At 35.4% G+C, this 18,159-nt stretch overlaps 1 protein-coding gene across 1 annotated transcript in view; it reads right to left on the reverse strand.

Annotated features, from left to right (window-relative positions):
* Window positions 1–3,465, reverse strand: part of LOC108359396 (uncharacterized) — a 3,752-nt gene extending 287 nt beyond the window's left edge. The window contains exon 1 of the mRNA XM_017611247.1: window positions 2,818–3,465. Within this exon, the coding sequence (XP_017466736.1) occupies window positions 2,818–3,462 (645 nt within the window). The 5' untranslated portion in view covers window positions 3,463–3,465. The remainder of the gene's footprint in view (window positions 1–2,817) is intronic.
* Window positions 3,466–18,159: the final 14,694 nt, after the last annotated feature.

Below are 18,159 nucleotides of genomic sequence, written 5' to 3' on the forward strand. Positions count from 1 at the left end.
TTCAGGACGAATGGATAAGGATTGAGCCAAGCGCTTGGGTGAGCAAATCAAATTTTTGGCAGCCAATGTCAGTTACGCGGTTTTGCAGAATGACGATACGCGGTTTTGTACTTTAAACGACGATGTATGTAAAGTAAATTATACCCTTTCTGTATTAATCTCTTTCATATCACATATTTTCATTTGTTAATTTAAAAAGAAAGAAGATTTCAATGTAGTTTAAAAAACTAAATTTGATTTATTTAAGGAAAGTTTTATGAATTTTACTGAAAAGACTTTAAATACACTCTAAAAAAATTTTGTTTATTTGCGCAGTATCCATAGGTCGCTGGTTCATATCCGGCTCGAAGGACCAGTATGTTAAACCGGCACAACGCTTGAGCAAAGTTGTGGCCGATTTAATTTATTGAAATGAAAACCAAAGCAAAACGTTTGTATCAGTATCAAATATAAATTGGTGTTTATTCAAAATTATAGATTATTGTATTAATATATTAATATATGTATGGATATATTTTGGTTGTACAGGTTACCTTTTATTTGACTTGGAACACGGTGGCAGGAAAACGTCCTCTTGGATTCACGCTCGGAAAACAAGTGAACGGTTGAAATTTCTTATTACTGTTGCCTGTCGAACTGTTTATTTACCGAAGGGACATTTTAGCATAAGTAACATAATAGTAAACAGCTCGACAGTTGACATAATAATGAAGTTATGTTAAGCATTAGGGTGGGTCGAAAATGCTGCGACAAATTTAGGCCGTTGGCCTAAACAAGAGAGGTAACCAGTTTCCTCTTTTAATGTATGCATATTTGCACGCCGTGAAATAAAATTAATCATTGCCTGTTTACTTTTACACATAAAATTTTTAAAATAAAGTAATGTTTATTATTAGTAGGAAATGTATTTGTAGTTTGAAAATTTGTGCAATTTTAAACATTCTACATATGTGTATTTATGTGTATATTTTAAAGATCTCAAGTTCAAAATCAAATACTGAACATCCTATACGTATATTTATACAGATTCTTGTTGAAAAATCTCAAGTTCAAAATCAAATACTGAACATCCTATACGTATATTTATACAGATTCTTGTTGAAAAATAGATACTTTTCAGTAGTAGTTTTACATGTTCTTTTTAGATTGTACTTGCTGTTTATTATATTTACTTTGCAAAATACTAATGCACAAAAAATGTACTTTATAAATGGAAATTACAAATGCTTGATTTTATGCACAGGTATTGGTTTTCTTACAAGTTCTGAGGTGTATATGTAAAAAAAGAAAATTGGATACATTTGGATACATTTTTGGCTTGGTCAGGGATACATTTTCTTGAGACGGCGCGGCAACACTGAGCTTTACTCTAAAGAGCGAAATACACCACACAAGCGGCTTGGTAAACCAAGCGAAATTTCCTTTTCTTCAAGCCATTTGTGTTGTGTATGGGGGTGCTCGAAGGTTGTGTGGTATATTTTGCTCTTAACAAAAGTAAGTAAACCAATTGTCGGCACCTGTGTTGCCACTGTCCTCGCCTTTATAGTATCCATAAAAAATCTAAAATTGTATCCAAATGTATCCACCGAAAAGAGCGGACATTTTTACACAGTACATCTATGGATAAGAAACTCGGCCCCTTAACAAACTTATTAACATGTATTAACATGTAGTCAGTATTTTCCAATACTTAGACACGGATTTGGGAAACAAAGGGCCGTAGTTATAGTCAAAATTAAGTCGGCTCTAAAGTTAATCTCAACTTTTCGACATAATTTTCAATGGGATACCTGTCAAAAAAGCTGCAACTAACTTTAGTGTCCACTTCACAGTATATACAGTAATAAACCTTTTTGAGTACTCCTCAGGGGTAAAATCTGATCAGGGTTGATAATGAGAAGGAGCATGAATTTTGTTGATTCAGAGTTGTATACAAAATTACTGTGGTATGAAAGTGAGCAACAACCGTATTATGGCAGAGTGGCACAAGACATGACTGTGTAATAGTACCGAAATAAGTTACAAAAGTGTAAAAAAAAAATTAAATTATTCTCTATTATTATAGATACTAATACAGATTATCATAGTTCAGTGATTAACTTGTTATATTACACCGTAAATGGTAATGAACTATTAAATGCTGAAAACGCTAGTACTTAAACCAATTTTACATAAAAATGCAGTTCTGGTTCACGTTCTCTTACGTGTCTCCGAGTCGCGAATTTCTATTTTTCTTAGAAAGCTCGAGAAGAGCAGGTAACTTGTAAACAGACACTTTTCTTATAATTTTAATAGATAATTGCTATTTATTTTCCAGCGCTTTCTCATTAAAATCTACTCATCATGTTGGGGCAGCTGCGGGTAATGGACCATTGAATGTGCTGGTTGAATTTATGACCACCATAACCAACGGAGTCTCCAAGCAAATGCATGCCCTGAATTTATGTGGTAGCAATTAACTTTGTATGTGTTATGATTCATATTTGTGACATTCTATATTTTGATGTTAAGCATTTTGCAGGAGCTCCGGGTAATGGTCGCTCAAACTTGGGTGTGCTTAATGAATTATCTGGGCGGATGCGCTGGCAGGCATTTGAGTCTCTATCACTATACAAATCTTGTTTTTTTTCGGAATAAAGGCTTTAATACTGTAACGAACCCGGTTTATCCGGTCTATAGCTGGGCTGTGGCTCAGTCGGATGTTGGGTTCCCTTATCCAAACGTTAAAATAAATACGCCAATGATTCTTATAGTGACGCTTCTTTATTTCGCTATTTAGCTGGCAGCGTTTGCACGTCACACCAATATAACGTAGTCCTTAAATGCCTCTCTGGGCCGTTGAACACGCTGCCGTATCTCATCATCGAGTCTTTCGAAATACCGGGAATTCAGGAAGAACTTCAGGAAATCTCGCTTACACGTCTCCCAGTCTCTCCAGTGGCCGTGATTGTTTCGTAACCAGACGAGGGCTCTATCCTTAAATAACTCGGGTAATGCTCGTGGAAGTGCGTCTCTTTCTATCTCGTACCCGTCGGCTAATTCTTCGACGCGTTCGATGAAACCCAGCGGGTCCTTGCCGCCATCGTATTTGACGCCCCATTTGCGTACGCGGTCCATGATAGTTGGGGCTGATCGTTGTGAGTCGACGTATACTGGATACATGGACACGTTCGGCGTTCCTCTTGTGCTGTCGTCGTTGATGGGTTGTTGTGTAGGCGGTAGTAGTAGCACTTCGGGTCTCTTCGGTGTTGGTGCGTTCCCCGCGCTTGTAGACCTCGTATGCTTAAGCGCTAAATCAGTGACCCGATCGCGATGGTTCTCAGTCTCCCCTTCCTCTTGTACAAATGTAGAGAGGCGTTTACGCAGCTCCTCGACGGTCCCCGAATTGTCAAGGCCGAACTCCGTCGTATAGGTCACAAGCTCCTCTTTATTGAAGTAGTACACCCACTTTGTTTTCACCATTTTTATTTTTTTTATTTTTTTTATTTTTTTTTATGTTTATGTTCCTTTGTTTCACGTTACCCTCTTCTTGGTAAGGAATGTTTGATTACTTTCACAGTTCTTAATTTCTGGGCTTTACCCTGTGTCTTTATCACTTCAAAGGTGTCTTTGCACTCTTGCTTGGTAGTTTTCCAAATCACTTCACTTCACTTCACTTTTGTTATCTGTGAGTTCTCCTCCTTGGCCCTTACTGCTTCCTTTATTTTTAAGGGCCCCACGTTGGGCGCCAATTGTAACGAACCCGGTTTATCCGGTCTATAGCTGGGCTGTGGCTCAGTCGGATGTTGGGTTCCCTTATCCAAACGTTAAAATAAATACGCCAATGATTCTTATAGTGACGCTTCTTTATTTCGCTATTTAGCTGGCAGCGTTTGCACGTCACACCAATATAACGTATTTCCTTGGCGGCGTTTCCACGTCACACCATATAAGTTCTACTTGGCAGCGTTTTCACGTCACACCAATATAACGTATTGCTTCATACATAAATATGTACATATGTATGTCAATTTCACGTATATAAATATATATATCCAAAAATTAATTAATTTAATATGTATATATAAGTAGATAAATACAATTCAGGTCTACATACATGTATTAATGTATATATATATAACAATTATGGAAAATTCAAAATTCTACGTACATTTATATATATATATATATAATATAAAAACTCAACAATTCAATTTCATTAAATGTGACAGCCAATTGTGAAGTCCCTGAGTGTAGGGACTTGGGGTCTTCACAATACATATATTCGAAAACTTAGAATTTTACTTGATAAATTCACAAAATAACACAAAATACACGTTTTAATAAAAATTTAATTTAACAATGAATATATATTTAATTTTAAACTTACATTTAAGAAAACTCCATTCAGTGTTATAATTACGATTTGAGTTTTCCAGTTTATAGAAACACAAGCGTTAGTTATGTACTTAACTATTGATATTACTCTTAACTAAGCATTGGTATTATACTTAACCTACATTTTGTTCATAAATAACACATAATTATATATACTGGTATCGCCCAGTTGTCGAAATTCGACATCTTTTTTCATACACTTTGGAATTTTACCTATCATGAATACTAAATCCTTTATGCGAATTACTATCTTGAATTCCACCAGCATAATTTATAGCGAATTTACAGGAACACTTAAAATCGAATTATGAACATTAATACCGGATTGATTAATGCTAATTCTACCTAGTCTCCTCCTCAGTAGCTTGTGAAAATAGAACGAAAAAGGAACCTCGATTTGTATACATAAAAAATATGCATATGTATTTGTATGTATACATGAGATGTTCATCACAACAACATATGTTGCTGAGTCAAATTTCAGGACGTCAGCATAAGCCGTTCCAGAGATAAGCGATATGAGAATTTCAGTTTGCATGGGCGGTGCCACGCCCCTTTCCTATTATATACCACTTTTCGCCATAAGTACGTTAATGACATCATAAATAGCTGTGCCAAATTTTAGGACGTTAGCATAGGTGGTTCCAGAGATAAGCGATATGAGAATTTCAGATTGTATGGGCGCTGCCACGCCCCCTTTGCCAAAATCTACCATATTTCGCCGTAAGTACGGTATTGACAAGATATGTTGCTGTGTCAAATTTCAGGACGTTAGCATAGGCGGTTACAGAGATAAGCGATATGAGAATTTCAGTTTGCATTGGCGGTGCCGCGACCCCTTTTCCAAAATCTATCACGTTTCGACATAAGTACGTTATTGATTACATACATAGCTCTGTCAAATTTCAGGACGTTAGCATAGGTGGTTCCAGAGATAAGCGATATGAGAATTTCAGTTTGCATGGGCGGTGACACGCCCCCCTATCCAAAGTCTACCACTCTTCGCCGTAAGTTCGGTATTGACAGCATATGTTGTTGTGCCAAATTTCAGGACGTCAGCATAAGCGGTTCCAGAGATAAGCGATATGAGAATTTCAGTTTGTATGGGCAGTGCCACGCCCCCTATCCAAAATCAACCCCTCTTCGCAGAAAGTACGGCATTGATAACATATGTTGATGTGTAAATTTTCGGGACGTTAGCATAAGCGGTTCCAGAGATAAGTGATATGAGAATTTCAGATTGTACGGGCGGTGCCTCGACCCCCTATCCAAAGTCTACCACTCTTCGCCGTAAGTTCGGTATTGACAACATATGTTGCTGTGCAAATTTCAGGACGTCAACAGAAGCGGTTCCCGAGATAAGCGGTAGGAGAATTTCAGTTTGTATGGGCGGTGCCACGCCCCCCTATCCAAACTCGACCACTCTTCGCCGAAAGTACGGTATTGATAACATATGTTGCTGTGTCAATTTTCGGGACGTTAGCATAAGCGGTTCCAGAGTTAAGCGATATGAGAATTTCAGTTTATATGGGTGGTGCCACGCCCCCTATCCAAAATCTACCACTCTTCGCCGAAAGTACGGTAATGATAACATATGTTGCTGTGTGAATTTTCGGGACGTTAGCATAAGCGGTTCCAGAGATAAGCGATATGAAAATTTCTGTTTGTATGAGCGGTGCCACGCCCCCCTATCCAAAATCTACCACTCTTCGCCGCAAGTACGGTATTGACAACATATGTTGCTGTGCCAAATTTCAGGACGTCAGCATAAGCGGTTCCAGAGATAAGCGATATGAAAATTTCTGTTTGTATGAGCGGTGCCACGCCCCCCTATCCAAAATCTACCACTCTTCGCCGCAAGTACGGTATTGACAACATATGTTGCTGTGTCCAATTTCAGGACGTTAGCATAGGTGGTTCCAGAGATAAGCGATATGATAATCAAATAAAACACCTCTTTGAGGTAAAATTTTCGGGCGACGAAAGCTGAACTAGAAACACAAAATTTATGATATCAATTTCGTGACGAAAATTATACGCATTTTTTAACTGCCTTTCAAACGTAGGGAATATCTTTTTTATTCATACGAATCGTTGCAAAAGTTCTGTTTTTTTTATTGTGTTTCTAGCAGTAAACGGAAATTCGCAACGTTCCGAATAAGTAAAAAAAGATTTTCAATACGTTTGAAAGGCAGTTAAAAAATGCGTATAATTTTCGTCACGAAATTGATATCATAAATTTTGTGTTTCTAGTTCAGCTTTCGTCACTCGAAAATTTTACCTCAAAGAGGTATTTTATTTGATATCAATTATTTTGGGGTAGCAAATTTAAAATCGACGAAAATACAAACAAAAAAACTAAATGTTTTATTTTTCTCAAATAAATTGCTAAAACATATTCTCTAAATCTAAATTATGTATTCAAATCGATGTGTCCATTGAAACACATAGTTTTTCGAATACGGAATAAAGCGAGAAAAGGATGATCAAGGATATGATGATATCAAGAGATGATATGTATTCGAAAAAATAAAAAAATTAAAAAAAAATATGAGAAATGATAAAAACTTATCAACTTGGTACCAACTTTGGATAATAAACAACTGTATTCGTCTGAATGCCTCGTAGTTTAATTGTTGTTAAGATTTCTACTGGGTGTGGGGCGCACACATGTGCTTTTTTTAAGAAGTTTCACTTCTATCACGTGTACGGTGTTGACTCGTGCCATTAAACTAATGATTTTTTCCAAGTATTTTTGCTCAGTGGCAATTTATACATATGTATGTAAGTAGTAGCGGAACATTGGGTGAACTAAATGCATTCATACATACATATTTATGTACAACTATAGGTAAATACCAGGTAGGTTAAGTGCGGGTGATAAACCCATGTAGCATAGTTAAATATTGTGTACATACCTGCAATTAAAATGGGGAAGAATTTTACAATTTCGGATGTGACTGAAAAAAAATCTAAAATACACACAAATTGTGGTTTCCAAGACATGTACGAAGTGATTAGCACAGCTGCATCCTTCAAATTGTCAACTCGCGGGAAATTCCCCGATTTGCAGGGAATTTCGGTTTAAGTGGCAATCGGGGAATGGGCGATTTTTTTCGGGGAACTGGGTATGTTATTTTTATTATTTTCTTAAAGTAACCAAATTAGACGGATATGTTAATTTTTAACCATTTCACCCTTTTTGGAGCGACATTTTTTCAATTTGAATAGCAATGTCTCCACAACAGGAGTTTTCCCAGATATAAGCTATATACCAGATGAAAGCTAAGGTTTTGGGCTTCTTCTTCTTTCTAGGGAAACCTAGAATAAAATCGACTAACCAGTTTTTAAGAAAATGCCCGAAATCTCTATTTTCAGCAGCCCGATTTTTAGTTTTCAGGCGATAACGTTATAGCGTATTTATATTTTATAAACACAAAAGATAGCGTTAGATAGCTTGTTTGAAGACCCTTCTACTGATATCCACATCAATGACATGGACTGAGTAGTGCGGCCTCAGTGGTAGTTAAAAAAATTGCCTTTTTTCGAATTTCAGGCAGCAGCCACGCCCACACAGGCATACGAATCAAAACATCCTGGAACAAGACCTTCTTAGTTTTTTGTGTACTTTAATTCCTGAAAGTTTTAAAAAAATTAAATGATGGTACGTACAGACGCCACATACATCTCGTAGTGGAGACTGAACCAAAACACATTTACCTCTATATCATTCCAACTAGTGGCCGGAACTTAATATATAAGGTATCGCTTGAAAGGTATTGGCCTATAGAATAACACTAAATATGTTGGGTGTACCCATATGCCCCTAAAACCGGCAAAAGCACAAAAACGTTTTTTGTTTCGCAACACTTTAGCCTAATTTTTAAGAATCCGGTTAATCGTTTACGAAGCTTGAATATATTTTCCGGACACACTCTGCAAGACCTTTCTAACGATATATCAAACATGTTTCCTAGTCAATCAAAATAATACTAATTTAAACAAATTTTGACCTGTTACGTTTATTTCAGTAAATTGTTATTTCTTGCTATTATGGCTACAATGTTTTTCAATGAAACTGGTGGATTTGGAGTTATGTATGAAATTAAAAAAATTTTATTTTCGGCTTGTTTGAATTTTCGCTTGACGACATACATATAACTTGAAATTTAGAAGTTATAAATTATTTTTCGTACAGTTAAGTTATTGTTAAAAATCAGTCATCGGCATGGTGGTCAATTTCCTTTGAATGCTAAGAGAAGGGTTGCTCAGGTTGTAAAAGTTAATTTTTTCGCATAACAGTTAACTACTACAGGTCGGAAAACTTTTTAAAATTTGCAAACTACTTGGTGTTATTAAATGCACGTTTATGTAGCTCAAAAATTAAGTTTTTAAAGGGACAAGAAATTAGGGGAAATTTCTTGCTTGGGGGATGAGCAGCCAACTGTTAAAAACGTTATTTATAATAGCTCGTACATAAATAAATAAACATTTCCATCAACGTACGAATACTTATGGGATAAGGTATCCAAATTTACACTGAGGAAAAAAACGAAGCATCCCTCGAAATTTAAGGCGAAAATGTATCCAATTTGATACATATATATCGAAACGGCAACACTGGTCGGCACGCCATAGAACAATTGTTCATGCTCACTTCAAACGTATTCTTATGCTCTATCGTTTAGTCGTTGCGAGACTAGGGATGGGTAGTGGGGGGTTTAAATTCGATTTTTCCCGAATTTCGAACATTGCACAACCATTCGATTATTCGATTCGATATTCGATGGTGCAAATTCTATTTAATTCGAATTTTATGGATTTTCGCAAAATTTTTTTGAAGTGAAACTTCTTAATCGAGTTCGGAGATGTTTAGGTTAAATATTTAACACGAAGTCATAAAATCTGTATCGTTCAATTTAAAAAAATTAAGAGGCGATTCGAAGGCTTGTCCTTTGGGTCTGCAACATAGTTTTAGTTCTATGAAAAGGTGCCACAGGTTAGAAAATCAAATTCAAATAATCGCTTCCGCAGATGTTTGCGTTAAATGTTTAACACCAAGTCATAAAATCTGTATCTTTTGTTCGATTTTCAAAAAGGTGTTACGTGTCAAATGAAATGTAGATGNAATTTCCTTCAACGTACGAATACTTAAGCATCCCTCGAAATTTAAGGCGAAAATGTATCCAATTTGATACATATATATCGAAACGGCAACACTGGTCGGCACGCCATAGAACAATTGTTCATGCTCACTTCAAACGTATTCTTATGCTCTATCGTTTAGTCGTTGCGAGACTAGGGATGGGTAGTGGGGGGTTTAAATTCGATTTTTCCCGAATTTCGAACATTGCACAACCATTCGATTATTCGATTCGATATTCGATGGTGCAAATTCTATTTAATTCGAATTTTATGGATTTTCGCAAAATTTTTTTGAAGTGAAACTTCTTAATCGAGTTCGGAGATGTTTAGGTTAAATATTTAACACGAAGTCATAAAATCTGTATCGTTCAATTTAAAAAAATTAAGAGGCGATTCGAAGGCTTGTCCTTTGGGTCTGCAACATAGTTTTAGTTCTATGAAAAGGTGCCACAGGTTAGAAAATCAAATTCAAATAATCGCTTCCGCAGATGTTTGCGTTAAATGTTTAACACCAAGTCATAAAATCTGTATCTTTTGTTCGATTTTCAAAAAGGTGTTACGTGTCAAATGAAATGTAGATGTGTAACATGGTTTTAGTTTTGTGCCATATGTATGTAAGAAAATCAAAATCAAATTATTTAATAAGTTAAATAAATTACTCCAATATGGGTATCAATCGAAATGGTTTTGAATAAACTTTATTTTTTAATTAAATTTGGGATGGTTGGCACCTGTTTGAAAAGTCGAATTTATTTAAAGAAGTGTTGTACTTAAAATACTATGCAACAATTAAAATATTTTTGAGGTGCTTGAAGAGAGTGGCCACTTGTTTAAAAAGTTAATCTAAAATTACACTGTGCGACAGCCGAAACCAGCCCGTCCTTTGTTAACATTTTCTGAATGTCTACCCATCCAGTAGTAAAACGCTCGATGGATTTGCAAAAGTTAGCTCGTAGTTTTATTTTATGGCCTACTAAAGTTTTCATATCTCGGCCTAAGTAGTTTTCAAAAAAGTCGAAAAAATAGTTAAAATAACTGTCTGAGCGAAATTAAAGGTTAAGACATATATATTAAAATTCGCCTAAAACGGTCATATTTGACCCTTACTTCAAGAAATCTCGCAAAGAGCAAATTTGGCAGATCGTATATGGATTGATATATTCTAAAAAATTATTCCCCGGAAAATTTTACTAGGAGTAGTCTCACGCAAAAACTTCATGCTACTAACGTAAAAGCCTCTAAAAATTTAAAATAAAAAATCAACAAAGAAACTATTTTTTTTATAAAAATTAATTGAGTTTGGAATAACCGTTCCTTCTTGGCACAGATTTTTTGTTTTTATGCATCAGATCGAAAGAAGAAGATGCGAGAAATATATATGTTCGCAATGCTTTTGTGTTGTAATGCATTTAAAACAGGAAATAAGGTATTAAAAGACGGTTTTAATATTTTCATAAGGATATGGAAAGTTTCGATTAACAAACACAAAATACTTACATATGTGTATGTATTTGTGAGCCTGTCGCTCATTTACTTCAATACGAGAAAAATTTCTTTAAAGTTTTGAACTAACATATACTCCCATAGTAAAAAATTAATACATATTTTGTTCTAGTGAACTATTGGTAAATGGTAATCCTTTGAATTCCTTTTCGGTATCCGATACCGATTCTTTACATTAAACCTTCGCCATTATATGCATTTCAAGTTTAGGAAAAAGTTTCATTACTAATTTATATGATATCGGCTGGAACTTTTCGCAACAGAGAAATATTATTTTATCAGTTTTAACATTAGTCGATCAAAGTTTCAAGACAAATGCTTTCAGGGGGGAGATTCTTTAACCAGTTAGCGACAAGTTTCGGATCGATATCGCACTTGTTGACGTAAAAATATTTCATACCATACGTCAACAAAACCGATACCGATTCGAAAATTGTCGCTAACTGGTTACAGAATCTGCCCCAGGCCAACAAAAATGATATTGTACGATTCAGCTGGAACAAAAATGCTTCAAACAAGTAAGAGTTTCTCTGTATTATAGCCTCGAACCGACATATATACATCTTTCATTTGAATCCGTATTAAAAGCTCTATTGGCGCCTACATTAGGGTTTTGATAGGCGAGTCTTCCCTGAACCGTTTTTTTCCATATATTTGGCCTACGTGCGCTTTTATTCGAAACCTAAATGTTTCGGTACCGAGCATCGAGAGTATTGGATACTTTTTAAATCGGTACCGAATATCGATCAATACTTAAAAGTATTGACTCAGCACATCACTACTGCTGTCATCTGGACTGTGACGTCGGCAAAACGGCTGATTCTGTCAAATTCACCGTGGCGAGCACTTATGCGGGTTTACCGTTAGAATGTTGAATTGACTTCGAAACAATAGCCCTGTTCGCGTACGCACTATCCAGTAAAATCCAGTGCTAATTTTACTGGTTTTTACTGGATGGCGATTTCTTACGCAAAAACTTGCAATAAACTAGCAAAAGAGCGGAAGTTGAGAGAGCAAAAATGACAGCTGGACTTGCAAGTTTTTCTGGATTTTTACTGGATAAATTTTTACTAGTAGCCATTTGCTAGTAAGAAAAACAGCTGATTGCATGATGCTTAAGGCGATTCACATTACCAAAGGAATTGTTTGTGGTGTTTTTCGAGTTGGAATTGACAAAATATACCAATGTAAATATATAATAAGATGGCAAATACTATTTTTCTTAGAAAATGACGTCGGAAAATAACAAATTAATCACCTGCTCATAAAACTTACAACTTCTTGCTGGTTTTCCATTTTCGTACTTTCTTGCATATTCTCTCATAGGGAGTATATATTGGCTTACTCTCCGAAATTTGCTTATTACTGGCAAGTTACTGCATATTTTTTGCTGGAGAATATAAAAACACAACTTTAATTGCAACATATTGAAGTAAAGAGTTGTGCAAGTAACACAACAATAGTAGTTGTGGTTTCGTATTCTCCAGCAAAAAATATCCAGTAACTAATTTTTATTTGGATTTGTGCTTATTATTTGAATACAATTTTTTGCCGCTAGGAGCAACAGCATTGAAATTAGAAGCAACGGCATTGTTTTTATAGGCATATGTATATAAAAATTGCTAAGATATCTGAAGACAAATTAAACGCTTTAAATTTTTCAACTGTGAGCAATAAGCTGAATGAAATTTCTGCCTTTAAGTTCGTGCCTTTTCCATGTTTAAGAATGTATTCCGCGATAACAGGCAATTTTATTTCTATACATATGTAAGTGAATACGCTCTGAATGTGTAATAATTTACTTTTGCCAGTGTTTTTATACATTTTTGAATAAAATTCAATAGATTTTTACCCAAGAAAATTTTAGCTATTTATTTTTTTAATGCATATTTTAAGCATGTTTTTGATATTATTCGTCCATATTTATGCATCTTTCTTATTTTATCGTGCATATTTTTTTAGCGCTTAAAATCATGTTTTGACGGCATATTTTTGGTTGCCCTACTCATAACATTATCAATGATTATTATTTATCAAGAAAAACAAAAAAAAATCTTACAAATAAGCACACAAACTGGTTAAAATACAAAAAGTATGTCAGTTCGCACATTGACCCTCAAATTCTGATTAGGGCCAAGAATGATATCGACAGGGCAGCTAAAAATCTCACTGATATAATAGTTATGGCCGCAGAAATTGCAACACCAAATCCTTCTATTAAACACCGCAGTTCTTACTGCCCTGGCCTGCACTCCCCCAAACTTCTTCTAAGCTTAAACAGGAGCTGAATGCGTGTACAAAGGAATTACGTATTTTGTTGCAGGCGGAGAAAGAAAGAAGTACGCAGTCGATCTTTCAGTCCTTGTCTGCTTCGAAACAGATTGACTGCTCCTTTTGGCGAACACTGAAGCATGCGAAGAGGCCCGTTCTTCGAGAAGCATCAATGCCCCCCAGGTGGCTTATCACAAATGCGCTTCGGTTTAAAAAGAAAGATTTAATTAACATCATTGTTTACGACATTCAGAAGAATAAAGCGCCTGGTAACGATAGGATTACAGGTGAAATGATAAAGGAACTTCCACTAGGTGCCGTAGGTTTTTTGTTACACATTCTTAATAACATGCTTAAGTTGGGGCACTCTCCCGACTTATGGAAACTTTCGGAAAAAATTATGGTGCCAAAGCCAGGCCGAGATCCGACGGTAGTAAATTCATATCGGCCCATTAGCATGATTTCTGCATTTCCCAAAATATTTGAAAAACTTCTATTGAAAAAACTACAACCTTCACTAATAAGTAACTAAATCATACCACCACATCAGTTTGGTTTTCGTGAAAAATATACGCAGTTTACGCTTGGATTAAAACTTAAATGAATTTTATTACGTACGGCTATAAGCGACGTGATCAATAAAAACTTGGATAATCACACAAAAACTTTGCTGTTTTACTTATTGCGCGTAATCAAAATCAGACTTAATCCAGAAGCTTGAAGGCGATCTGCTCCTCGACAACATTACAAAATTCATTTAATTACATCTAGATATTATGGCTGATTGAAGGAATTACAATCTGGTTTCCTGCAGCGGTGTCTGTTTCCTAATCTGCTATTTGGAGTGCCAGCCGGCTAAACCGAAATAGACTTGCCAACTGAACCTCAACGTAAGTACAAATGCCCTTTGTACCACGTGATCAACCATCAAAATATAATAAACATAAAGCACCAATAATTACATCAAACGTACCGTATAATTTAAACGCCACTTTTGGATTTAATCCAGCTACTAATTCCGTAGCTTTTGTCAATAGAGTAAATTCACAACACGAAAATCGGAGCACTTCTCTACCTAGTACTTTACCCCAAACAACATTATCTGGATCACCTTTTAACATGACGCCACCACATTTAGCCCATCATGCCCAAACGCGCAGTGTTACCAATGGTATCAATAGGTTCTTTCTCGTACGCAACGCGAGATCCCGCGGTTGCCCAAAATAGCCCAGAAATCATTCCCGTACTCAACAAAATGGGTAATAGTGAGCGAAAATTGGAACGTATTGGATCGTACGTGTCTTCTTCTTCCTGCCCGAAACAGCCCGGACTTTGTCTCCGGGTAAAAATGGATAAAGCGTCCAAGTGCATAACAGATGTTACATGTTGCCTGCATTTACTTGGTGCTTTTAAGGAATAGTGAATGTATTTTCAATCTTTATATTCTTAAAATCAAACTTGTGAAACGAAAATTCATTTTCCAAGATTTTGCATTTAAGTGACAAAAACAAAAACAACTCGAATCCACTATTTCTCAAATTCTGGACACGAAATGTGTTTTATTGCGTTCCCGTACTTCTGGATTATGTTCCATTTTTGAGAGCAAACTTTTCACTTATTCTATAATTACCGGATCCGGTCCGGATTGTTAGGGAAAGAACCTAATAATACGCAGACATCGCATTTACTAAATTCCACATTATTATCTGAACAGATGTTCGCACGCCACACAGTGGGGCAAAAAAGATTGCTGTGGACAAATCAATTCTTGGATATTCTGGAGTCGATGCCCAAAATTTCAGAAATATCGGTACAGCTGTTCTCGAGTTTTTCGAACAAAAAAACGGCTTTAAAAATATATATTAGTATTAATAATAAATTAAATAAATTTTTTAATAAAATCTATCCTATGGAAAAATGATTATGAATAATTTTTTAAATAATTGCAGACATTTGAAATTAATTTCAATTATTTTCCAAAAAAATGGAAGCATTCAAACGTAAATTTTTTTCTTTCATATTTGAACATAAATAAATAAAAAGCCAGAGCTTCTTTAAAAAATCGCCACGGATAGATCGACGCGAAATTTAATTGTCTTTTATTTAAAAAAATCGGTTCATATTTGGGCTCTCAAAATTAAATTGTCCACAGCAACCTTTTTTTCCTCACTGTGCGCCATTCCGTTCCAAAAGAACTACCTAATTTTAGTGGAAATGCTGAAGAGTGGCCTCTTTGCAGTGCAACGTTCGACTGGTCTACACAAATCTGCGGCTTGACGGATGCTGAGAACCTAATACGGCTGCAACCAGTGTTGCCAGAAAAAAATTTCATTTGGAGCTAAAACGGTCGAAAATATAGCTAAAAAGAGCTTAATAATACTAATAGTAGCTAAAATTAAGAGCTACGTATTTTTGTTAAGGTTGAGCATTTATTGACGTAAGGTTGTTTTTACATTTTCGGCAATTTTAATAAAAACAACGAATTTTATAAGTTTAAGTGCTGAAAAAATCTTTTAAATCCAAAATAAGGTGCATATATTTCGAGTTCGTTGCTATGGCACTTATAACAGTGAACTTTTTACTTTACAAACTGTTAAAGTCTGTAATTTCAAATATTTGAATTGAATGATTTTTTCGCTAAATTTTTCTGGAAAGTTTTACTTCCAGCTCTCCTTAAAGGTAAAATTAGTAAGGTAAAACAAAATCCGGGCTATCAGAAAAAGGATTTTCTTTTAATTAAATTTTGAATTCTTTAACCTAGATCCAAGAGTTTATGGTGGATACACTGCATCTCGAAATTTTCCATTTTATCAACGCTTAAGTTTTGGTTTATATATACCAAATGCAACTAAAACTTTCTGGAGCTAAAAAAGTGCTACATAAATTTGAAAAGAGCTAAATAAGAACTAGGAGCTAAAACCCGATTTTTGGAGCTAAATAGAAAAATAAAGAGCTAAATCTAGCTACAAAAGCACTAAAATGGCAACACTGGCTGCAACGTGCATTGAAAGGCGAAGCACTTAAATCTGTCCAACATATTCTTGTGCATCCCACCTGTGTGCCCACTGTGCTTTCTACCCTGCAGTTTCTGTATGGACAACCTGAACGCATACTATGTAGCTGGTATTAAAAATCGCATTAAAGCAACACCACAAATTAACTCCAATAGATTAGACCCCATCAGTAATTTTGCAGCTACTGTTAAAGGTTTGTTAGCGACGATTCAATCAAGCAATTTAAATGAAGAAATTAATAATTCGTATCTGCTACAAGAACTTGTTGAAAAGTTGCCACCTAATGCAATGACATGGGGCAGCTAGAAATTACTTATGCTAAAACAAAATAAAAGAGCTAATTTTATTGACTTTTCAAATTGGATTCTTGAAATTTGTATGTCAGCAAGCGTAACAATGCAAAATTCTGATGTTCATTTGTTGTCAGCAAGTGTAACAATGCAAAATTCTGATGTTCATTTTAATTCAAAATATAAAACGCAAAAGGCTCATGTTAATACTCACAATATGCAACAAAAAACCAATGTCCTATATGCAATGATTCTTGTAAGCATGCTACTACGTGTCTTAAATCTTTAAATGCTCATCGGACTACCAAATGGAATCTAATTCTCCGCTTAAACCAGTGTAAACGCTGCTTAAAAATACAGACGAAAAACAAAGTATGTGAATGTAAAGAAAATTGCAAAATAAGCGAATGTCAACTAGAACATCATAACCTGCTACACTATAACAAAATCAACAGCAACACTACGTTCGATCAAAGTACAAAAGAAAGAGAAGAGCAAAACAAAACAGCTGATAAACAAATAGTAAATTCAGAAACGCATTTGTATAACCACCATAATCAAAGCGAAAAGGTTTTGTTTAAAATAATTCCAGTTTCAGTAATTGGTAAAAATAAATGTATAAACACATTCGCATTCATTGACGATGGATCGGCAGTTAGTCTATTGGATGAAAGCATGGCAAAAGAATTAGAAGTAGATGGCGCACCGCATCCACTATGCCTTAAGTGGATGGGGCAAATGCACCGCAGAGAAAACGATTCCAAGACATTTAATTTGCTTATTTCTGGTAGTAATGAGAAACAGTTTTCAATTAAGGTTCACACTGCTGATTGGACATTTTTGTCTCTACACTAGTACTGGAGAATGTCATCCAAGACGAACTGGCGCAACTTTAGGATGTCAACAAAAGAAAATTATGAAAATTATCTCCTATTCCCTCTCGATTTGACATCTTCCTGTACCAAAAAGCAATAACAAAATACACGGGACTTTTACTTATATGCANAGAGCGCAGCGATGAGAACACGACAGCATGCAAAATGAATTACGTAAACTAACACATTCTCACCTTTAGCTCACGCTTGTTTGTCGTAGTGCCCACCTCTGCTTATATGCAATCGCCACCACCTTGTATGGATGCGCCTTGATCACAAACTATTAACCTCAGTATATCCAGTAAAAAAACTGTGGTGAAGTCCTTTATGGGGATAAAGTTTCCAGAGGTGAAATTTTAGGTAGTACATAATTTCTTACTTGCATGGTTGCTTTTCAGCACTCATGAAAGAAACTTAAGAAATGTTTGAAAAAAAAGTTCATATAGTACATAAATTTTTGAAATAAATACCATATAATGTATGTACTCTGGTTAATAATATCAAAAAATGTATTAGAACCACCATTTAATGTTATATTTGATACAAATTAATATTGCTGCCCCGAACGCTCTGCGCCTTGCCACTGAATAATAGATTTACTTAAAATGACATCCCTGGTCCTTGTTCTTTCTGTATCGCATCGTGGTGAATTCACATTTCTCAGAAATTTGACAACAAAACAAA

This window comes from Rhagoletis zephyria, unplaced genomic scaffold (assembly GCF_001687245.7).
Source record: "Rhagoletis zephyria isolate East Lansing unplaced genomic scaffold, Rhagoletis_zephyria_1.1 Rzeph_scaffold_00383, whole genome shotgun sequence".
Taxonomy (NCBI): domain Eukaryota; kingdom Metazoa; phylum Arthropoda; class Insecta; order Diptera; family Tephritidae; genus Rhagoletis; species Rhagoletis zephyria.